A 24,292-nucleotide genomic window follows, 5' to 3' on the forward strand; every position below is an offset into this window, starting at 1 on the left:
ATACATGTTGATTTTTCATTCTTGTATAAACGGATCACCCCAGGGCAGCAGATACTGTTCCCACTGTGTTCAGATGTGAACCTAGACAAAACCAGGATTGATTTTCTCACCTTTCACATTGTCCATTAAATCAGCCTTTCCAAGAAAGGTTGAAGATCATGCCATCTTGAAGAGTCTACCTCTCCCTCCTTCGTTTCTCTTCTCACCCAGTTCTCTCTCTCTTCTCCTTCCCCATTCTTCCCTACCTCTCTGTGCCATCTGCATGAACAGTGCAGCATCCACTCTGAGCCCTTGGGGGTGCAGGACAAGAATCAAGCAGATCCAAACCTGGATCTCTACCCTGTGGCTGCCTCTTCCTGAGCATGTCCACCCTTCTCCATAGGCAGCAGCAAGTGGAGATGACAGGGCACGGCCGGAGCAGTCCGACCTTCTGGAAAAAAGAGATGATCTTGCTACATGCAGGCAGGCTCTGGCCTAGGGTCTGAGACACACTTCACTGGAATTTTGGGTGCACAGATTTAATAGAGAGCAGAAGAGTAGTAGTGTTAGCCTGAAATGAAGGTTGGAGCATGGAGTTATGTCACCAGGCATGGAAATGCGGCAGTGGGAGGGCAGAGTACATGAGCACCAGAGGCAATTAGGCTAACCTAAATGGATGGAGGATTGCTGAATTTTTTTTTTTTTTTTTTTTTTTTTTTTTTTTTTTTTTTTTTTTTTTTTTTTTTTGAAACATATGACTGGATGTATAATTTCTGAAGTGGAGCTTTCTTTGGAAAACAACTAACTAGAAATAATTTTTTTACATATGTTTTAATCAAGTCTAACTTCAGTGCTCCATGTCAAGGAGACAGCTGGAGAGCATTGGCTTTTGCTTTAGTCTTGCTTTCGGAAAAGCTCTGCTCTTTTATATACCTCCCTTGGGCGCTTAAAACAAGCAGGTTTTTCGCATGACCACGTCTGATCAATGCTGCCAATCCAATTCAGTCTTTCTAAACTCTTATTTTGAGATTACTGGAAGGGTAGGTGTACTGTCAGGATTACTTGTATGACTATAGAGAGGTACAGTGGAAAAAATATGCATATATTATGCTTTAAAGAATAGTATAGTGCCATTTTTTTTAATGAGTGAATATTTAGCAATGTATTTTGGGAGAAGGGTAAATGAAAATCTGCTCAGATTAAGCTTTGGTCATCACTCCAAGTAGCCATAAAATTCAAATGTTAATCAAAAAAGTTATTAACATTGCCAGTTGGATGTTCTGTGCATTTGGTACTTTAACTTCATTAACTGTCTACACTAATTTTTAAACAATCAGCCTCAGTCCAGCTGTCTTCTTTGAGTATGTCTGCATGACAAAGGCATTACTTGATGGTGGCAACAGGATGTAAACTCTCTCAGGATTCCTGGCAAATACTCCAGGGTTGCTACTGAGTGCTAAAACTCATGTCATTTATCTTGACTGTAGAGCTGCCTGGGCCTGCTGGATTAGCCTGATGTAAATACATGGGGTGGATCACACTCAGTTTTAATGCGTCTCTCTAGCTGTGCCCTGCAATTGCAGCTGGGATTTGATAGATTCTTTGTTTGTGCTTCTTTTTTTTTTCTTTCTATATTTGGATTCAAGGCAGAAGGCAGAAGTACATGTTTTTTGAATCAAATTTGGAAAGCATTTCTAACAGATGTTGATAATTGTAGGGCACTTTTGGCACTGCTCGACAAAAGGATGAACACAGCTGGTTGAACTGTATTTATTGAAAATAAAATGCTGTGAAAAGTTCTCATTTTAGTATAGTGATTAGGCTGGGAAAATGCCGAAGTATTTGAACAAGAAAACAATTGAAATATTGTGGGTCAATTGTAAAATACTATTTTGGAGTTCAGAAATAATCTAAATTGACTGCAAGTCACACTGCCGCATTTCACTGCTTTTATTTTTCCTGAGTGTTTCACCCCTTTATCTTAGTTAGACTGTTATTCCAAATGTATTTGGAGCTCAAAAGTGACCTTCAGTAACCCTCCCAAATGTACATACCTTCATCCTTGTATAAAATTAAATGTTGCCTGCTGTTTCAGTATTGTATCTCAAATTCAATGGATCCTTGTATGGATCCTGAGATCCTTGGATGTTTGCAATATTTATCCTTTGGAGTACAGTTTTGAGTTGTTCACTGCTTTGCTTTTACTTTCAGTGTATTTTCACTTTGAACCCATTAATTGTGTGTATTGAACACCTGTCCTGTTTCAGACCCCTGAGGTACCCAGCTCTTGACTTCTCTCTACTTGGAGAAGCAGCCATTAATTACCACTCTTTGTTTCCTCTCACTTAGCTGATTTTTAATGCACAACAAGAATTTACCTGTTACCCTGTAGTTATTTATTTTCCTTAATAGTTTCTTGTCAAGAATCTTATCACAGGCTTTTGTCAAGCCAAGTAAGTTATAGCTACCAAATCTCCACCATTCTCTCCATTTCATTAACAATGTCCAACAATTCAAATAAGGCAGGGGCGATGTTTTTCACCAGGGAGGTCCAGCTTTATCAATGTGTGTGTTTCTATGTTATCAGCTACCCTACAGCTGAACGAAGACATCATGCCCACAATATGTTTAGTTTCTTCTTCATAGAGGTCAACTTTATGGTGCTCTACATGGCTTTTTTTTTGTGTGCGTGTAAATGCTTAAATAGATACCTGTGGCAGCATCCTTCCTTTTTATTTAGATCCACTCTTTAACATTCATGCTAATCACTACATTCACAGTGGGGCAATCAAGTCAAAATCACAGACGATTTTCTGCTTTTGCTAATCTTCCTTGAAAATATTTTTGAAATGTAGTTTTAAAAGTACTCTAATTATTAAACATATTTTAGGAATATCTAGAGGATAAAAATATGCCGATTGCATAGTGAAAATTAATGTAAAGACAATTTGTAGGTTTTTTTGCACTAATCATCAAATTTCCCACTGCAACCTGAGTTAGCAGCATTGCAATGCCTGTTTTAGAATCCCAGGTAGTATTTCCGAATGCTTTACATATGGTTTGTACAATTTTATTTTAGTGAAGCAACACTTGAATATTTCTTCATTCCTCTTAGTCGTCAGTGAGTCTACTTCAGAGTTTAAGAAGTGCTTCAGAGCCGCAAGTATGAAAATATTTTAGATTTTCAAAAGTTGCCAATGTTAGTAAAAAATACGATGTTCAAAGGTCTTACTGAAGTTATTGAAGAAATGCTGATAGAAAAAAAAAAAAGTCTTAAAAACTCCCTCTCTCTGTAACTTCCATTGTATATCTCTCTGTGAAGTGTTCAGTTCAGGTAAAAATTAGAAGCTCCCGTTTCTGTGTGAGATGGGCTTATTCCTTTCAGTATTGACTGTCACATGCTTTGAAATAATGCTCTGTTGTGCTTAGAAATTCCATAATAGGAGATTCCATGGTTGGGTACCAGCTTTATCTTCATTTCCCACCTCCCTTCCATCTGGGGAAGAATACTTTGTAATTACTTGTGTTTTCCAGATCACTCGTGGTCTTTGCTTCCATGCTGAGTGGAGATTACACTCTCCTATTAGCCCTTTTAAGGTCCAAGGAATGCCAGCCATGCCATGTGTGAGCAATCTGCAGGCACCATTAGCACTGCTTCAGTGCCTCTTGATAACACTCGCTAGGAAGTCAATTAAAGACGTCAGGGGGTGGGCTGGGCCGCTTCTTTTTACTAATAACTCTCATTAGGGGGTGGAGAATGGGGAGTTTGAACAGGTGATTTTTAGTGTTTTAAATAAGAAATGGGAAAATACTCAGACTAGCTTTCTCCTTTTCTTTTTTTTTTCCCACCTCATTCATTCTTTTCTCTTTCCTTCACTTTCCCTATTTTTTCCCCCCTATTTCTAAAAAAAATTCTAAAATCTCTTGCAGCCAAAGTCTGAAAGCAGCAGTAAGTACAAATCTCGACAGAAGAAATCTACACAAACTATAAAGACAACAGAAATCAAATCAATTATTTCAAGAGTTAAAGGAAATCTTAGTCAGTCACTTTCAGAGCATCCTCTGATCACAGGCAGCCCCTCTAGTCATGATTTGGGCTGAATTGAGGACACTCTCCCTTTTAGAGAAATTTTTAGTACTATGTAGGTCAGGAAGCTTGAGAAGTTCTAAATATTCCAGAGTATAAAGAACTTTAAAGAATTCAGCAGAATGGGATGTGATCATGTACAAGTCTTCAGCAGCTGTGAAAGAGTATATTGCTGGAGAGGACACCAGTGAGGCTGGTGTGTGGCCTTGAGCAGACGTGTTTTCAGTGGTGATGCTAAATACCTCTGACAGCTAAGTACTGATGTGGAATAATTGGTATTTCGTATAGACTAAGGTACACAGAAGCCGTGGTAATTAAAAAATTTGAAACACAGTTCATACTTCTGGATGTATTTTAGAACCTGAGGGTGATTATTGTTACCCACCAATGAACCTCATTTTTTTGTTTTTACTATTGCAGAAGATATTATAAAAACAGAAATGCAAAAGCAGTTTCGTTTTTCATAGCAAGAGATCCAGTTCGTGATTCTTTCTGCTGTTTGGGTTTGGCTTTTTTTAGAGGGGCCTCTCCCTCTCTTCTCCTCCTCCCTTTTCCATTATTACTTTATAGATTTTCCAGCAGTATGTGGGAGTAAAAATCTTGAGTCTTGAGCTGAGTCAGGATATATATAACCACTCTAGGAACCATCATTATGATTGAAATTAATTCCAAGCAGGCAATGGAAGGATTTCCAATGTTTTTGAACAAATGTTTTTCATCAACATGGAGGTTGCATGACTCAAGTGTCTTTAGTCCTGATATGGAGAAAAAGTGGAAACAAAACTTCAAACTCCTCATTCAAGTCTTCCATTTTTGTTAGATGACCCACAAGGTGTTCAGTGGTCCTTTTGAGAAAATTCCATTAGCTAAAAGTCATTATGTGTTTGGAAAGAGAACATGCAGCACAACCCCAGCAAGGAAGCACTAGAGAAAACTCCATTATGCTGTGCTTTAACAAAGATAGCTCTGATGTCATTAAATGGCTACCATATCATACCATGAGACAGTACAAAATGCTGTTTGTATCTGGCAGTTACCTTGCTACAAGTGAAAAAATAACCTGAAATGGTTAGTTGAAATTCTTCAAGCACTTGGAGCTCCCAGCAGCAGATTCCTTGTGTTAAAGCTGCCATCCTGTCCTGCTGGTGAGCACATCTCATCCCACCTCAGTCCACCTTCGTCCCACATCAGCAAAGGGATGCAGTGAACAAAACTACTCAGGCAGCAAGAAAGAATTGTTTCTTTGTTTTCCTCTTTCTAAAGTTATTGTATCAGCTCCAAGAACAAAATGGTTGCTTCTGTGTTCATAAAATTAATGTAAGGGTTTCTGCTTGTGAGGTTTGAATATGTGCTGCCATGATTTCTCAAATCCTCCATTAATATCAGTTGTACCTACATATTTCTGCTGTCCAATTTTCCCTCCATCTATAGCAGCTGAAAACTGAGGCTTTAGTACATTTTTAACTGTTTGTTTTTGTTTTTTTTTTTTAAACAAACTTTGTTGCTGATTTTTCAGTTTACACAGTGCTTATGTTGAGGAAAACTAGTAAATATAATATATCATCTCTTCTTTTTTCTTTTTTTTTTGTCTTCTCAGTGTAACATCCATCTTCTGGTTTATATTTATGGTATATAATTTATTTTTACCTAATAGAAGAGAATTCAATGGAGAGGGTTTTCAGCATTAATTCTTATTATGCCAGTTACTTATTTTCAGAATTACTTATTTCCATCTTGCTGAGTGTTTGGAAGAAATGGCATAACTTATCTGCTAGTGTGTGCAATAAAGATAAAATGAGAGGTTGTTTACTCCTCTAATGAGACAAGTTATTTGTTTTCTTTTGAAACAACTGAGAACATGAGATGTAAATTAGTGTAGAAATAGTAATCTCCATCAGAAAAGTTAGATTTATCAAGGAGTATCAAAAGCAAAATTAGGAAATATGATCTGACTTATTGTATTAAGCAACAATTTTCAGCCCAGATACTGATATCTAACTGAAAAAGTGCCCTGGAGTTGTTTTTATAAATTTTATTAAGTTAGGCATTATAGAATTGTCATTTGGACCACTGTGTGAGCAACTGTAGAAAGTACATAGCAGAGATTGTGAAGATCAACAAGACCTGTCTATTTAAATAATCAACAAAAAGAGCCAAAGAAGTCTGATCATCCATCTGTATCTGGGATCTGAGATCAGTTAATTGTCCAGACTCACCCAGGAAATCTGTGGTAAACCAGATAACTGGTTTTCACTTCATACATTCCAGCATGGTACCGGAGAAATGCTTTCGTATTACATACAATAATTTCAGCTGTTAAAATTCCTAAATCTGGTTAGTACTACACTATTTTTTTTTCCCTTTAGATTGTTTTTGTTCTAGTCTGTTATTTCCTACTAATGGCATGGAGATTGAAAGCTCTCAGACCACTTTTCTCTTTGTTCCCCTTACACTAACATGTCTAATGTGCTGCATCTGTATTTAAGTTTAATTGTGTCTTTGGCATGCTAATCAACTTCCACAAGTCAGAAAAATCCATATTGAGTGCATTGTGGTATCTCTACATTAAAAAAAAAAGAGTATTTTATAGAAGTAGAATTAATATTTGAAAGCCATAGAAAAGAACAGTGATTGGCATTAAATTAATACTTTAAGACATCTTAAATGGTGTTGCATTAGACAGTTCCTTGAATGACTCAAGGCTTCCAAGTTCTGTTTTTCCCATACAACAGTCTGGGCTGTGTACCTTGGCAAGCTTTTCCATCAACTTTTCTTCAGGAGTTAAAATGAAAGCTGGCAAAATATCTTCTACCCTAATGTCACATGGCAAACAGTGGACCCCAGACACCCTTAGTGTTGACATTACTGAGAAGATGTAACTTCAATCCCTATCTTTTGACTCTTTTGTCACTACATTTTTGCTCTGAATTACCACATATTTTTCTAAACCAGCAAAGCAATTTATTCCAATAGAAAGTTAAAATAAATGTGATTGGACTTGCACGTTTTGTATAAATCTATGAACCACATACCTAACCATAATAATATCCACCATTACAGTACAGGAAAATTTTACTCCTGAGGCACACTTTTGGCCAGAATTTTATTACTGGCCAAGTCCAGGCTGAGTCCAGGGCCCAGCTGACCTCTGCTTGGGGATTCTATCATGTGCAAACCTATGGTAGCAATAAACTATGAAAATGAGAGTAAGGCTTTGCAACTGAAAGGTCCCTGCATAATTCTTCGTTGTCCCTGGTGTTGAAAAAGTGATTGGAGGGATATTATATGACTTAGGAAGTCTGACTTGTAATATATATTGGTGGCAATTTTACCTTATTATTTTGGAACAGGAATTTACCAAGGGCTTTAACTGTTATCTTTTTTTAATGTCAATTCAGGTATCACTGTTTCTCAGTTCTGTAAACTGTATCAACACGAACACTTCTTCCAACTGAAAAAAAAAAAACCCAAAACAACAGGGAGTAAGCAGGAACATAAAATTATTTTTAGAAAATGCATTTTTAATTACTGAGCTGCTTAATTATTGAGCACTACTGAAAATATCCTGTGAACCTCATCACTATGCAAATGTATTCAGTTTTGGAAACAATTAAATGATAATAAAACATTCTTTTTTTCTTTTACAACATATTACTGCAATGAAGCTGTTACCTCTCAGTGTGCATTTTAATGAGTTTTAAGTAACATTTTAATGAGCTCAACATTACCATAAACCCAAGGATTAGACAAAATTGAATTTACTGGGAAAAGGAAAGGGTTCATTAAGAGTTAATTATATAGTTTAAGAAGAAATATAACTCATTTTGTGATGTCACTTCAACCATTAATTCAGCAGTAGATCTATACTTATTAATGGGTGTAGAAATGCCATTATTATATTGACATAAAAACATGGGTTTGCACACTACTGCTCAGGGTTCCAATGAAAGTTTCTGTATTGAAATCCCTGGGTCAACTTTGTTCTTATCCAGTTCATTATTACATCTGAGGAGAAAAAATACCAAGCTTTGTATTGCTGGTTTGTAATTCCACCTACTATTTTTATAAACATCATGAACAGTGAAAGCAAAGTTTAATGGATTTACCATTGCCAGTAGGATCTGGAGGCAGGTTCTGAATAAATGTCTTGGATTTATTATCTTAAAAAGAACTGTCAGGGATTTGAATTCAAACTACCAGCTCTCCTGACATGCCCACTGTAACAATGATGAATGTCTGCAGTCCAGGCTCCTGGATGCCCAGAAAGCACAGGTAAATGCCCATGTAAGAGCTCTACATTGTCTGCATTTTAATTCAAATGTACATTCAGGTGTTGTTGAGATCCTGCATTACATGGATTTAAAGTGCTCACGTTCAGTAATTTCAGCTACACATTGAATTTACTGTTTTACCAAAGCTGGAATTTCTGTTTAGCCATTTGACAAAGGACGTAGGGTTGTGGCTCAGTGCCCCCAGATGTTTGATTAGAAAAGAACGAGAAAACAAATCTTTAAAACTTAAGCAAAGTATTAATTGTGCCGATTTAGTATAGTCTCTTGTTCATAGGATTGCTCTGTGATCTGCGATTTAAAAATAAATAATTTCATTGATGTCACAGCATTTTAGAGGAGTGAGGGAACCCTCTCTGGGTGTTGAAAGCTTTCATGAGTTTCAGTAAAATGGAGCTGATCGCCTAAACCCTGCTCTTGAGGGGGAAAGAACATTCTAGCCAGATGTCTCCTTGATGGAGAAGAAATCATGAACTGTGGCCGGCAGTTTGACCTGCAGGAGTTCTGCTTCAGCCAGACCCAAAGGTGTGTCCCAAGAGTGGCAGTTCTGGTCTCTGAGCTTCAAAATGTTAAGGTGAACCTGCCGACCCTCACTGGAAGGATGATTCCTTGCAACAGAAGTCAGGATACTGCTGGCATTTGAAAAAGAAGCCTGATTGGATTGAATAGGTGAAAGGAAGAGCAAAGAACTATTAAGCAGGAAATAAATTCTGGATATGAGAGAAGAAAACAAAGTGCCTCTGTTAGTGCCACTAACTGTGTGAATATGAGCCACACAATACTAGACTTCCATTTGTTCAGCAGCTGAAGTGTTTCCATCTCTTCCGAGTTGTTTGCAGCAGACCTGTCTGTTCCTAAGGAAGGAAGGAAGCCTCTCTGAACAGAATTAAGTTGTAAAATCAAACATGTACCAACTATTGACGGAGCATTGTTTAGTGCCCTATGCTTTCTCTCCCTAAAGCTCACCTCTTTGTAGGAATGTGAGCACAGCCAGGCATGTGGAATTCTTCAGAGAGAGACTGTAAATGTTCTACACCTACATCTGGAATTTTTCAGAAAAGGAGGAGCAGAGCTACAGACGTCCTCCTCACGGGAGAGTTTAATTCAATTTGCCTTAATTGAAGCTGCACAAGTGAACTACAGAATGTTTCCAGTTCTCCTGGTCTCAGAGAAATCCCACAGCGTGCACTGGTTATATGAGCTATTGCATTTCATATATTCCTTATTCTAAATTCCTTAGTCTAAATATGGGGAAGCATACTGCATAGTTTAGCAGTACATTTTCCTTGCTAGAAAATCTACTTTAAATAGTACTATTCTCTCCTGGCCACTTATTTCCTCTGCTTGTAATAGCTTGTCATTCTCTCAGTTGTTTATGAATCTGGGCTGTGAACTGGGCCAGTAGAGTGATCTGGGTTAAAGATCTTCAGCAGCAGGAGTTGTTGCCTTTTTTTTTCTTTTTCTTTTCTTTTCTAATTGGCATGGAAGGAAATGTTTGTAGTACTTGCCCTAAAATCTGTCCCAGGTGAATACTGTGGTGGAGGCTAAAATTTCCCTCCATCCAATCCTGTCGAGTCTAATAATCTAATCTGCCTCTTTCAATATTGTGCTTTGTCTATCATATGGTGCTTGAATATTTTATCTAGTTGGTATAGCCTCTTGCTTTCCAGTGCAATCAAAGAATGACAGTATCTCTATAAATGTACGCAGATTAACTGGTTTGTGGGAACTACGGACACAGGTACTGTGTTCTAGTTAAACTTAATGCTAAGGAGGGAAGCGAGGGACTTAAATGTGCTGTGACTTTCTGTTTAAACCTGTTTAACATTTAGCTATGGAATGTTGCCTGAGCTGGAACAGTCCTTGTAACACTTGCAGTTGGAAGGGAAGTAAGAGGAAGAGGAAAGATTGTAAAATGGATTTTCTATTCTAATGTGGGATTAACAGAGACCCTTCAGAGGAATGTGAGCCCTTCATAGGAAGGGCTGTTCCAGCTGTTGAGTAACTTAAAGGCTGTTTCACAGGCACATCTCAGATTGTTGCCTTTCTATCCTGGGGTACACCACTGTGTCATGCTCTTTGTCAGTTTTCTCTTATTTTAAAGGAGTCAGCAGATCTGTAGTTACTCAGATTTTCTCTTGTACTGAAATGCCAGAGGAACATTCAGTACCAAGGGTTTAGAAGGATGTGTGGCACGTGGGGGTTTTGTTATTCTAGTTTCTTGTACTCATAGTTTATTATGTAAAATTTGTTGTACATGAAATAGCACTTTGAGACCAGTGTTATTAGTTAAAAAAAAAAAAAAAAAAGGTTCACATTTACTGCAATCCCCAACATCTTGCTGCTGTATTTTCAACAGTGTATCTGAGTCTAACCCATCAGCTGAAGGTCATTTGGAGTCTCAGGTACAGCACAGTGTGACTGGAGGCTGAAGCTGGACATCCAGGTTCTGGTCTCTCTCTGGGTGCTTAAACTCCCCTTTCAAAACTGTTGCTTCAAGCTATTATGGTTGGTCTTTGCTCCTGCTTCTATAATCTTTCTCATTTCTCTCCTCTTGCATCATATAGTGAATAATAATGAGGGCAATGTGAACTCTTATGTTCTTTTTTTACTTTTGAAAATAAGTGGGAGAGTTGTATTTTATATTGGATAGAAGTAATTCCTTGTGCTGTTTGAATAATCAAAACTGCAAAAGGTCACTGTCAAATTACACTTGTTTCTTCTTTGTTTTACCTAAAATCTTAAAATTAAGGCTTTCTTTTCATGTTTAGACCATAGAAAATTACTGTTTTATCTAGGTGTTTGTGGATTATTTCCTAATTGGTAATATGTTGACAGAACTCAAATTATTTCATCTTAAGGGCACTTTAATATTGGTTCTGTGTATCACATTGCTTCTTCTGGTTTTAGGGCTCTGAAAACTTAAATTTATTATGCAGAATGATACAATAACAAATGACAGATAAATTCTTCTGCATTTGTTGAGATAATACATAAAATATATTCTCTTACCCTTTTTTATCCATTGTTAAATTTTAAAGAATTTGAAATTCCTTTTATTTGAAGGAAGAATCCAATGACAAAACTTCAAAAACAACCTTAACATTGGAAGAAGAAAAAAAAAATTTTGTGTTAAGAGATGACAGAGTAGATGTTCTAAAGAACAGTTTCTCTAGGCCATGTGTCCCTACTTCTTTAATTTATTGAGTATCATTAAAATGAGATTGAATGAAAATAAGATGAAAACATAAGTGATAGAGGAATATCAGGAGGTGGGGCTTTGTTGTAAATTCTTTCTGAGAGGACATGCCTGGACATGCTGACTGGACATGCCTCAGGAACAGCCATGTCAGCACATTTTATGCTTTTCCAGTTTCCATTCTGCATTTGCTGGGACCAATTCTATAAAAAATGGAAACCATTGATCCTTTCAGAAGGTTGGTGATTGAAGGTCAGGCCCAGAAGGAGATGCCGCTGCTGAGCCCATGTGCCATGACATGCCTGTTTGGGGGACAGAGCACATGAGGCCAGCCAGGCTTATGGAGCCTGTTGAAATGGGATCTGGCAAGCACCCCAAAATGGCCCATTAACGTGGAGACAGTTTGCAGGATGGGTAGGGAGGTATTTGAGAAGCAGCAGGCGGCTCCCCCTGGCTTTGTGTACCAGCTGTGGATGCATCTCACGCTCCATGTCTGATGAAGTGTGGCTGCACAGTCCCCTCGTGATGGGGCTACAAAAGCTTATTGAGGAATGCATGCCTTGCTATGTCTGGTCAAATATCTCATTTCCAATCCTGACTTCTGAAGGGAGCAGTTTAAAAAAAAAAAAAAAATCCTGTTCAGAAAAAATTATATAGATGAGTTTTAGCTTATAATTAACGGCTAGAGACCATGGTTGGGCATGGAGAAATGGAGGATAGATGGAAGAGGATTCCTGTATTGGGCAACAGCCTATTTTGTTTGATGCTTTGCCTAATGTGTCTGAAGTATAGCAGTAATGTGGCAGTGCCCCCTGCCAAGATGGAAAAGCATCCCAGCTGTTGTGTGTGTGTTGTGCATGTGTACACAAGAAGTTTATTAGAGGCTATTCACACTTCAGTGAAGCTCTGAGATTGCAGTCTGTATTATATTGGCTAAATGAAGCATGTAACATTCTATATTTCTCATACAAGAAATATTCATTCATTTGTATTCATTTTCATGATTCTCAGCTGCTCTTATTCCTTTGTTTTACCGAGGGCACATGTACATTTAAGGTGTTTTGGCTGGGCTCAAGCTGGAAGCCCAGGGGATCGATGGAGATAAAGTGGTTGTAGGAGAACCAGCTTCAGTTTGGAAACATAAAAAATGCAATTGCTCATTGTTGTGTCAAACTCTAGGTAGCTTTCATTAGGTTGAGTACAGTGCTGCAGGTACCTTTCAGAACAACTTTTGTACTCAGAAAAACAAACCTGCATGTTAATATACCACAGTTTCTGAACATCACTATTTAAATCTGCACTTTCTGGGGGATCGCTCTGCTGTACACACAGACCCAAAATGTACAGTGCAGTTTTTTGTGTGCTCTTCTCAACCACACGGTGAAAAGCTTACATGAGAATTTTGTTTGCATATCAGTAACATCTGAGATTTTTTGGATGACATTGCTTTTGAATTTTTTTTATACATTTGTAATTTCTTTTAGTTTTGGTGTTTGTGGGTTTGGTGGTTTTTTTGGTTGTTTCACAGCCAAAGGCAAACAGGCAAACTGTCCTTTTATAACAGTAGCCTAAGACATTGTGGAGAATTTCCTCTTTTCCTAAACACAGTCCTCCCTACTGCATGGGAGGATTATAGTTCATGGGATATGGGAGGGAAGCATAGTTCATGGGATTTGCAGAGTCTCTAATGCTTTTGGTGAAACTTATCCCATATGCCTGATGAAAGGAAGACATTCTGGCATAAAAGTGCCAGAAAAAGTGTCAGTTCAATTTTCACCTGATGTTTCCTTAAGCTCTGTTTGCTTCCAGATCTGACATTCACATTAGTTGGTAAAAAGTAAGTAAGTCAATTATTTACTTATGTAACGCACATGATTTTCTGGATATGTAGTCCATTAAAAGTGAAGATTGTGTAAAAGCTATCTTCAGATCTGAGTTAAACTTCTAAATGTCTGATCCCGCTTAAATTTGATTTACAGCAGACCACGCACTTTTAAAAAGTTTGTTGTCTGTAATTATGGTATCAGTTCTTCTAGAAAGTCTCTGAACTTTAAGCAAGTAGTTGGGCTTTCAGTTTCAGTGAAATAAAACTCCTAGTAATGTGTCTCTTGTTCACATTAGCAATCTGTGCCGTGCATTCATCAAGACTGATTATGCTTTAAGAATAAGAAAAAAGAAATCTGCTCTGTATCCTAGAGAAAATTTTTCAACATATTATGTTGTATAGCTTTAGATTTCTGAAATTACTTAAATGTGGTCTTCAGGATATTTGCATTCATAAAGAATACTTGGTTATGCTTATTGCTTCCCTTTGCCTTTCTTGACTGTCAAAACACAGTGATGCTTTTGAAGATTTATAGCAGATGGGTAATGAGATTGCTGACTGTTAACTGCAGCATTCAGAATTTGCTGGTGGAAGGAGGTGGGAGTTTAAAAAAGAGAGAAGGTTATTGGGGATTCATTGCAAGGAAGACAGGTGATAGAATTTCATTTTCAATCAGGAGGTTTAAACATAAATATGTTGCATTCTAAATCAGAAAAATCTCCACTCTTCAAGATATCTAGTAGTCATATAAAATCTTTCAGAAAAAAAAATCATGGAGTTGTCAGACTGTGTTCAAGTGATCACAATGAATCACAAGAAAGGCAAGGAGATTGTACAATTTTTCAGTACGTATATCCAGGCTGTGTTGCATATGCTTAATTCAGCCCAAATAGCAGCCTTTAAAAAATCAGAAAGAAATTATAAACTGAAGTCTGCAGTAACTATCACCTGTATACCTGTGTAATTGTGCAAAAGGAGAAATAGGTCAGCAGTGCCCTTAAGAGGGCTAGAAAGATTTCAAGGTCTTGGCAGCATGTGCTGTAAATAAGAAGGGAAAAACTCTGTCTTCTTTCCTGACCTTTGTACAGTCAGCTAATTGGGGTACACTTCAGACAGCAATTTAGAGGAAAGGCAAAAAGCCAGCTATCTCCCACTGACTCCGTGTAGAATGTCTCCTTACTTGTCACTCTCACTTCACCCACCTCAACACTGTAGTTGTATTCACCTGGTTTAATATATTCTGTCTTTAGAAGCAATGCTTTTACATTTAGACATTAATGTTCATCATAATTTTTCGTATGTCTATACCTCTGTATATAAACAGTTAAAAGTCATAGAGGCCTGAGACTAAAAAGCAACCTACCTTGAGCTGTAAGCACTGGGTAAGTCAAACTGAGTGAGAAAAAGGGATGAAGCCAAAAAAAGTTGCTGAATTGGCAAGAAAGAGGAATCTCGTTTTGTTTCAGGTGTTTCTGTGCTGATCATTACTTTGATTTCTAGGTACTCTACTAATCAAACATTGTTGAAGCTACTAGAGTACTTGAAAATATCCTAACAAATATCCTATCCTGAAAATGATTCTCATGGACTTGGGGCTCCATTTTACTGAAGATATTTTAGTCATGTATTAACTAGCATTCGTGTCTGCTAGGCAGTATCAATAGGATAGGCAAAGAATGGGAAAAACAGGGGGAAAAATGTACAGCTCCTTATAATATTTTCTTTTTTTAAGGTAGCAGCTTTTTCCTGGCTGCAGCTTTTTCCTCTGCACGTGCAGAGGGAGCTCAAGAACTCCCTGAGAGTCTTGCGGAGGACTATTGCCAAGGTTGTGTGGTTTTGTTACAATTTGCCTTACAAAATGAGGCAGAGATAGTTGCTGAAACAAAGAGGTTGGGCAGCAGCATCTTCAAGCAAAGTGTATTATTATTCTTCACAAAGAAAGTTGTCTGTGACCCCTTGGATTTTTTTATTTTTTTTTTTTTTTTTTTGTCACCCTGTTTCAGCAGGTAGTGCTGACTTGCTCAGGGACTGTTTCAGCAGATCATACACATTACTCAGGATCTAAAATACCTCCCTGCACCATATGCTACTTAAAGTATAATAATCCTTTAATCTGTCCACTGCATGACATCTGGGCAGTTATTTGACTTTATAACTCATGTTGATTGTTCATATCAGTATGTATCAGAGGAGAGGAGTGCCAAAGCAGTGGCAGAGAGATGAGGATTTAGGAAAATGCCTGTGGGGAAGTGCCTGGGATCAGGGGAGACCTACCTGTGGTGTGGCAGGTGACCAAGCCACCACCAATGCCACTGTTTAAAATCTTTATATGAGAATAACATTATCCTGACATAAGCACAAAACAGAACAGGAGGGGGAAGATGAACTACCAGGACCCAAGTTACAGAAGCGCATTAATATTTACTCGATATCTCTTTATACCCCCTAGTCAACACAACAGATGTAGCTGTGTTTTAAGACATTATAATTCATTGGAAAAGGCAACAAAGATTCTCTTTCCCTCCCTCTTGTCCCCGGTAATTTCAGATGTTCGCCGTGCACACGGAGGGGGAGGAGGTAGAGAGACAAGCGCTGGTGGGAGAAGAATGCAATTATCCCAAAGCCTCCTGACGAGCATCCACTTCTTCCTTCCAGCTTAGCTGTTCTGACCACAGGCTGGGGGCTCGTGGGACATGGACCAGATTGAAAAAGTGGAAGCAGACAGATGGTTATTTGTAATCATCATGTAAATGTAAATCCTATAAAAATGTTTTCTTTCTAAGGGCCTGAAAGCTGGAAGGAAGGATTAAGGCATGGATATCTAGCCTAGAATAATTTTGACCCCGCCACCTTCCCTCCTACCCCATGAACATCATGGCTTTATCTCCACTTCCTTTAAACAAATTGCTGGAACCTTAGCTGAGGAAATTAATTCGGTTTCCATGTAATTCCCTGAGTTTATGAGCATCGGTTTGGCTGAGGCCGGGATTTGGGCCTAAGCTGGCAGGTGCTGGTTAGCAGCTGCCTTGGAAGCGGGGCTCCTTTTTGCTCCTTTGCCCCTCGTCCCTTGCTGTGGCAGGTGCGTGCTCCGCATGTTTATCCCATTGCTGGATGTGCTCCCTTTCCCTGGTTACACTCCTGGCTACCTGGAAATGGCCCTACGGGGTTTTGCTGCCTTAGAGACTGCTGTGACTGCTTGCAGACATCTATCTTGTTTGAGCAGCATCAGCTTGTTTGAGCCACAAAGAGACCGATCAAACTTTAATTAACTTTCGTCCGCAGCGCCATTGTAGGCTGCGTGTGCGCTTTAGCTGCTCTTTGCAGCTCTCCGGTCCCTCGGTGGCTTCCCAGACACTGGGGCTCGGCCATCTGGAAGCTTTTTGCTCTTGCAAGGCTTTTGAAATGTGAGGGTGTTTGTGCTGCCGTCGGGTTGGTAGGGGGAGCAGCCCCTGGGGTATGGCTGCGCTGCAGTCCCAGGGCTGGCATGCAGTGTGGGAGCATCTTCCCCTTTGGCACCCCTTCTTTAGTCATAAAATCACAGAAAGATTTGGCTTGGAAGGGACTTAAAGATCACCCAGTATCCCATGGGTAGGGACCCCTTTCCTAGACCAGACTGGCCTTGAACGCTTCCATGGATGGGGCATCCAGAACTTCTTTGGGCCTCGCCACCCTCACAGTAGAGAATGTGAGGTAACACCCAAAAATGTAGGGAAACACCCATGCAAGCATGAAGGGAGCTGTGTGTAAAATTGGAGTAAAGCAAAGCAGGAACACAGGATGAGGAAGAGGAGGCTAGTGACAACACAGTGCTGCTTCTGCTGAAGTTTTAAAACATTAATATTTGTGCCCTGCCTAAAGGGCCCTGAGGATGGCTGGCTTCTCAAGTGAATAAAAGCCCTTTGCCTATGTGTGGAGATGGTGGTCTGGGAGGCACACTAATAGTTACTTGGAAGTACCCAGCAATTGTGGATAATTGGCTGAGGAATATTCTGCAGCTCTCAATCATTTTTCTGTTTTTGCAGATGATTGTACCATTAGCTATGGTGAGTGCACTAAGCTGTGCTGCAACTTTTCCATTTAGTGTGCTAATATGTGTGAACTCAACTTCCAGTTGATGGTTCTTCTTTCTGTGGCTTCCTGTGCCACTCCAGGGGGACAGCCGAGCTCACCAGCTCATGCTCTGCCCTCCTCCTCCCTGCTCCCTCGCTCTTGGGGTGATATTTCGATGTTTGGACTGGGCAGCTCAGATTAATGTCCATGCTTTATTTCATTGTTGTTAGATTGCATTAAAATACTGAATCACAGGAATGGCAGCCTGTGCCCTTTGCTCTTTACCTTGTTTTTCTCTCTGCTTTTATTCTTTTATTTCCCTTCCTTTACCTGGCTTTTTCTTTTTTGTCTCCCTAAAGTTAGTGTTCCCCCTCTTCCTCTCCGAGATTTTTTCTCACTTTAATTTATATTTCAAGCATTTTTCTCTTATCTTTGCTTTTCTGTCACTGCTTTATTTTTCCCCTATTTCTTTTTTCTCCCACCTTTCTTTTCTCTCCGAAACACAGAATGCTTTAGATGGAAATGGCAAGATATATCTATTCAAGATGTGCTGAGGTACAGAGCAAGATGAAGCAAAGACTGTAGCATCAATTTTGTCTTCTATTCAAGCACATTTTGCAGTGAGACTTTGGGTAAAGGAATGTGATAAAATCAAATCACCTCTTAGCCTCATATTCTGAGGCTGATTGGAACCTTACACAATTGCTGGGATGATTCAGAGAAAGTTAATGTAATTTGCTGTGTATCACTCCAAGAAACTCTGTTTGTCAGATTCATACAGCAGTGTGAAATGTTCAAGGAAAGTGCTTTCCTTAATACTGCTGCCAAGAGTTAGGAGTCAGGAATATAAAAGCCATTATGTGGTGGCATCTGCTGATTTTCTGGGGATTTTCCACTAATGGATTTGCACTGAAGTTCTTTAATTGCAAGTAGAAGCAAGCCAATAAAATTAATATTTATTTTGTGTTTAATAATAATAGCAGAAATTAATTTTTATCTATTTGCCATTTGTACAAATGTAGGCATAGCATTGTCTAGAAGTACTTTTTCTTCCTGTATATCATCGGGATCACAGAGACATATGAAGCTGCTTTCCTAAAAAGCATGATTTTTTAAGACTTTTTTTTTGTGGTTATTTCCCTGACATTCCCATGACACTGACTTTGTTGGCTTTGCAAAGTGTTGTACTGCCAATAGTCAGCAGCCCATGATCTTCATCATACTAATTATGTGCTCTGCACTGCGTAAGTTATTTCTTCCGCTTGATCTTGGAGCTGTATAAATTCTACTTCTGCACTTTGGTTATTATGAATCAGAAGGTTTGTATTATTCAGAAATATTTGGGGATTGAGTTTTTTGTTGTCTATTAGGTGTGTCACCTAAGAAGACTGCCAGTTCTTGCCAGAGCTGCATTTGTTGCCAGCTGCCTCCTGTCACTTTTATTTTATGCTTCAAGAGCGAGACCTAAATAGTCACTCTTTGTATGTGTGTGTGTATTGGAAAAGGAATTAACTTCCAATTAATTCCCTCCTTCCTCTGGGATCTACCTGTGTATCCCAAAATGGAGAACAATAAAAGTTAACTCCATGTCATTTCAAGTGCCAGACATATACAGCCCACTAACCTCAGACTACACAGAGACCAATTCTTGTATGTATTAATCATATTTTTCTGCTGGCTTATTACAGAAGGGAAAAATATTCAGTTCTAAATGTTAAAATGGGGCACATTTTATTAACATTGAAAGCAGTAAATTATCTCTGCTTTTGAAATGAGACTGAGCAATTTCTGCTGAACTCTTCCTGACTTGCCCCTTCACTAGGATACAGTGTTTTCTAATTTCTCAGAGGGCCCTGGTTCCATTAAGGGCGAGAACTGTTTTAAAGCTGTAATGAAAGCCATGCATAGCTGAAATTCAAGGAGGGGCAATGCCCTAAATTCTATTTCAGTAGCTCATCTAGAGCTATTTTCAGTTTTATGTTTATAAGAATGTCAATTAACCTAGAGACTAGGACACACATGGAAGAATAAGGATGAAGTGGATATCATACTAACACACTGAATCCAGCTAGTTGGACCCAATCCTTTACAGAAGCTTGATTTACATAAGAAGCTGGCCTGTGTTGCCTAATTTTGTTCTCAAACAGCTTGGTGATTTAAATGCTCTTTCTTTTCAACATAGTGGGATAGGGCTGGTCAAGGTGGCAAAAATATTACAACTGAAAATATAGAAGGAAGAAATAAATATGCTGGAAGTACATTACTATCAGTTTTCTTTCTCTGACACTTTTCAGAACTGGAGACCATTTTAGCATATATGTGCCAGAAATATGATAACAACAGCAATAGTGGCAATGTCCTTAGCCAAGGTGTAACTGTGCAATTCCATATTAGTTCTGTCCCTTTTTTACCGAGCTTGTGCTGGAATTGGAGACCCAGACAAGGCAAATATTCAGCAGGTTGTTTTCTGTCATGAAAAGAACTCAATATCCAACTTGCAGTGCTGCTTTTGTAATGATGTAATTTTTTGAATTTATGTAATGGAAAGTGATCCTGTCAAGGTTAAGAGAAGTAACGGGTGCTACACGTCTTTGTAACTTAAGTACAGAGCAGTGTTCTTATCTGGAAAGGAAAAAAAAAAAGAGAAAACAAAAGCCCTGTATGCGAAGCCTGCCTCCACTGGACAAAAGGGCATATCTGCCCAGCTTCATTTTCGAGATCTTTTACAGTCGATATAAGAAGCAAAGTCATCACCATCACTCAATGGTTGAGACTTGTTTGTTTAATAGTATATGTTTCTGCTTTTTTTTCCCTGCATTTACAATGTCATCACTTCTATTAATCTTTTTTCCTCTTTCCTTCATTTTTCACTTCAGTGCTTCGGGATGACTTCCGCCAAAACCCTACGGATGTGGTGGTGGCAGCGGGAGAGCCTGCAATACTGGAGTGCCAGCCTCCTCGAGGGCACCCCGAGCCCACCATCTACTGGAAGAAAGATAAAGTCCGTGTTGACGACAGAGAGGAGCGGATAAGTGTGAGTACAACTCAGGTGGTTTTTTATCCGTAGACATGGCCCACAGCTGAGTCCGTCAGAACTGACAGAGCTTTATAGCCTTTCCCACTGAGATTTGTTGTTATTCTTGGCAGCTTGCCTCTCTAAGCTTTCCCAAATGAGGGGAGAAGGCTGTTTATTGCTCCTAGTCTGGCTCTCCAGCCTGAGCTTCTTTGAGGGTTGGTTTGTAAATCCAGTGTTATGGAGCTGGAGACTGTCATGGAAGGTACTCGGTTAGATGAAGGACTTAATGGATGTCTTTGACCAGTTTGGTTTTACCCTTTCTACATCTCAGTTCTCCAAACTGAGAATGTCAGAGAGGTGTTTATAAGTAAATTCAGTCAAACCTATGAGGTGCACAAATAATTCCTGGGAAAAAACCCAACATCTTAGAACGGTTCCAGTAATGTTATAGTTATTGCAGTAATTGGGATGTGTCTAAATGAAGGCTGAAGCCGTACTCTAAAGAATTACAGTTCCTGAAAAGGAATAAATGTTGAGCAAATGAGTAACACTGGTTGAATTCTGTGGCTATTCATTTCTTGTACTGAATGAAAACGGATCCATCAGAAATATTTAACTTATCAAGTGATTAGAGATAAATCATAGTCTGTGCAAACAAATGGGATAAATTAAGGGGGTGAGAACATGTTTCATTCCTAATTTTTAAATGCTTAGCTTTTCACCATTAATATTTCTTCAATAAAGTTTTATGTTGTATGGAATGATTCAGTGCTGATCTTATTCAACATGGAAGTACTATCAAGGAGCTTGTTAGTGGCCCTGGATGCCTAAGGAATTATTCCAAGCTGAAGAATCTGAGCTGTTGCTCTTTGTGGACCAGGCTGTCTGTGCTAGGGTCTACTCAAGAGGAGAAGAGCAAAGAGTGGTAGAGAACTGGCTATCATTCCCTGACTCTCAAGTTTCTTTGGTTAAATTCCTATCTTATTCTGAAGCACCCCATTGTTTAACCTTTGACACTGTGACTTCACAAGCCACAATTTTTTTACTTTATTTCTTCCAACTACCCTGCTCTTTCACTCTGTAAGCACCCTTTATAGCTAAGAAAATATTAAGTGTCAGGTGAATTCCCAGTTTGGGCCAGATTCAGTCAGTTTGCCTCAACAAAAAGAGAAAATCTGTCTTTATTAGTGATCTAGGAAACTGTTCAGACACCAGTAAAATAAAATTAACTAAATAAAACTAAGTCAAATTGCCTTTTTTTTTCAGAGACATGTCAAGAGTACTTTACATATCACCATGCAAGAAGTAAAAGTACTCTGTGCTGGCAAGAGGCAGCAAGATACGTAATCCTTGAAATATAATGATTCTAATGAAAGCCAGAGGAACAAAATCAAATGTAGTTGAAATTAGCTGCAAATTAAAATTACTCAATGGGATAAAAATATGTTCTAGAACAGCTTAAAGATATTTAAATATTTAAGTATATAATTTTAAAACTATACATATATTTACAAAAAAAAGTTTAGGATGTGCTGGAACTTGTCGCCCAAGAAGGTAGCAGTTTTTCTGATTTTTTTTTACCTGAAGTTAAAAATATGTTCCTTGTTTTGAAACAGATCCGTGGTGGGAAGCTGATGATCTCCAACACCAGAAAAAGTGATGCAGGGATGTACACGTGTGTGGGGACCAACATGGTGGGAGAGCGCGACAGTGACCCTGCAGAGCTGACTGTCTTTGGTAAAGAGACCCCTGCTTTTATTGCTCTTTCCCTGCAAATGTTGTAGGCTGAGTTAGGCTGGGTGGCTCATCAAAACACAAGACAAAGCAAGGTTAACAAAACACAGCAGTGCTGCTCAAGATGCGTTTCACAGCTTCCGAAGGAGACTTTTTAGCTTTTAAAAGCTGCAGTTTATAATGATGGAGCTGTGGTGGCTCAGTATTTTCCTTGTCAGCTCCAGCTCATAGTTTCAGTCTGATTGGAGGTCCACAGTGATGTGCATAACCAGAGATGTTATTGCAGGACAATGTTCTCCCTCACAGAATGGCCAAATGTAATTAAGCTACTTCTAATACAGTTGACAATGCCTGCTTACCAGAGATTTAGACCAGGATTGCCTATTTAAATAATTCCACATTCCTAAGGGGTTGTGAAATCAAACCTTTGTAGGAAAGCACAAAAAAACCCTCATTTGATCAGTAAAATGTCATTAGAGACAATTCCAAAATCAAATTTTTGACCATACAGAGGTAACTTTTGGCATTCATTTTTAAGAGGACCTGAAACAGCTTTTCCCCCTGTAAGCAGGACAGCATTTAGATTTTTGGTGCTGCTGAATGAATTAAAAATCAATAAGCTTCCTGTGTGAAAGAGCTTCTAGACCTGATGGGCAAGGCAGGAAGTTTGTTGCTAGGAGCACTTGCCCCATGGTTAGGGTCCAGAGGGAGAACAGAGTAATAACCCAGCCTACAGCTAGATCCATCCTGCTAACAACTGGATAAGCAGCAAAGCCACAAAATCATGCTGTAGTACATCCTACAGTTGTGGGTTTGTAGGAATTATTCAAGAGGTTCTGAATAAACAAAGGAAGATCAATAAGGAAAAAACCCTCGCTGCTAAGGAAAACATTTCTATGCTTACAAAAGAGAGAGAGAAATAGTGTTAATGTTCCCTCCTGCTGCACCTCTTTGATATCCTTGATACAGTACTGAAACTCCAAACAAGCCCCTTTGTAACCATAGAGAGACTTTGAATAGAAATCCTGAGGTCCTTTGTGAAGCAGATGCTCCTGATTTTTCTACCTTCTGCTTAATATGGTGCACTGGAAAACCCAGTCACGCATATTGCCATCTCTGTGTTTGCATGTATGTGCAATACAACACATTGTTTATCCACTTTAAAAGAATATATGTATCATGTCATTCACAGAAGTCAGAGAAAGATTTTTGCTAGACAGGCTCCATGAATTTTTGAATATGCTGCTTTCCAGCTTTTCAAGACTGAAAAGGTTTCCACTCCAACTGGTTTGTTGTGGATTCATGGAAACATGTGGCTTTTAAAGAGGGAACTATTATACCTCGCAAAAAAAAAAAAAAAAAAAAAAAAAAAAAAAAAAAAAAAAAAAAAAAAAAAAAAAAAAAAAAAACCAAAAAAACAACCCAGAGAAAGAAAGGATCGCCGTCAAATTATTATGCCCTTTGCAGCCAATCTTTTAGAGTTGTAGCTTTATACAGATGCAAAAGAGACATGACATATCTCCTTCATCAGTTTAAGTACTGCTAATCTCTGGTAATACTCCCTGTGGATAGCAAGCAGATTGCAGTCCTAAACTACAAAGCCTTAAGAAATCCTTAAGAAAATAATTTGTTAAAAAGCATTGAACTGTAGGAATGAAAACTGAAACGTGCATGTAATTTCATATCCTGCAGAGCTGTGAAACATATTAGGTTCGTCTAGATATGTAAAATAATACATAGCCAATTACAATATTCTGATTTTTTTTACAGGGTATAATCATAGCAATCAATTTGCAAAATACAATATAAAACTATTCGGTGAATACCGAACAAAATCAGCAATAAATGAAATTAGATATTTTAATCCTTCTTAATTGTGTTAGACTACCTAAAAAAATTGTATTTATAATTCCCTACTGCGGTATCTTCGTGTCTACATTTCCCCTTCTCTCTGGGCATTCTCAGATACCTCCCCACCTTCTCTTTTGCTGTGCAAGAGTAACATGCAGGAAGCAGGGGCTCAGGTTATGACCTGCTGTCTCACAAGATGGTTTGGCTGCCCTGTGCCCATTTCCTGGCTGGCTCCTGGCCCTGAAGCTCTGTGTTGGTGCAG

General features: G+C 38.7%; 1 protein-coding gene across 9 annotated transcripts in view; it reads left to right on the forward strand.

Moving 5' to 3' along the window:
- ROBO2 (roundabout guidance receptor 2) overlaps positions 1-24,292 on the forward strand; it is an 865,503-nt gene that overhangs the window by 698,031 nt on the left and 143,180 nt on the right. For all 9 annotated transcript variants that reach the window (XM_040055477.2, XM_058419277.1, XM_058419279.1 and 6 more), the window contains exons 3-4: positions 20,306-20,463; positions 22,062-22,182. In XM_040055477.2, coding sequence (XP_039911411.2) covers positions 20,306-20,463; positions 22,062-22,182 — 279 coding nt within the window. The remainder of the gene's footprint in view (positions 1-20,305; positions 20,464-22,061; positions 22,183-24,292) is intronic.

Source organism: Hirundo rustica, chromosome 2 (genome assembly GCF_015227805.2).
Source record: "Hirundo rustica isolate bHirRus1 chromosome 2, bHirRus1.pri.v3, whole genome shotgun sequence".
NCBI classification, from domain to species: Eukaryota; Metazoa; Chordata; class Aves; order Passeriformes; family Hirundinidae; genus Hirundo; species Hirundo rustica.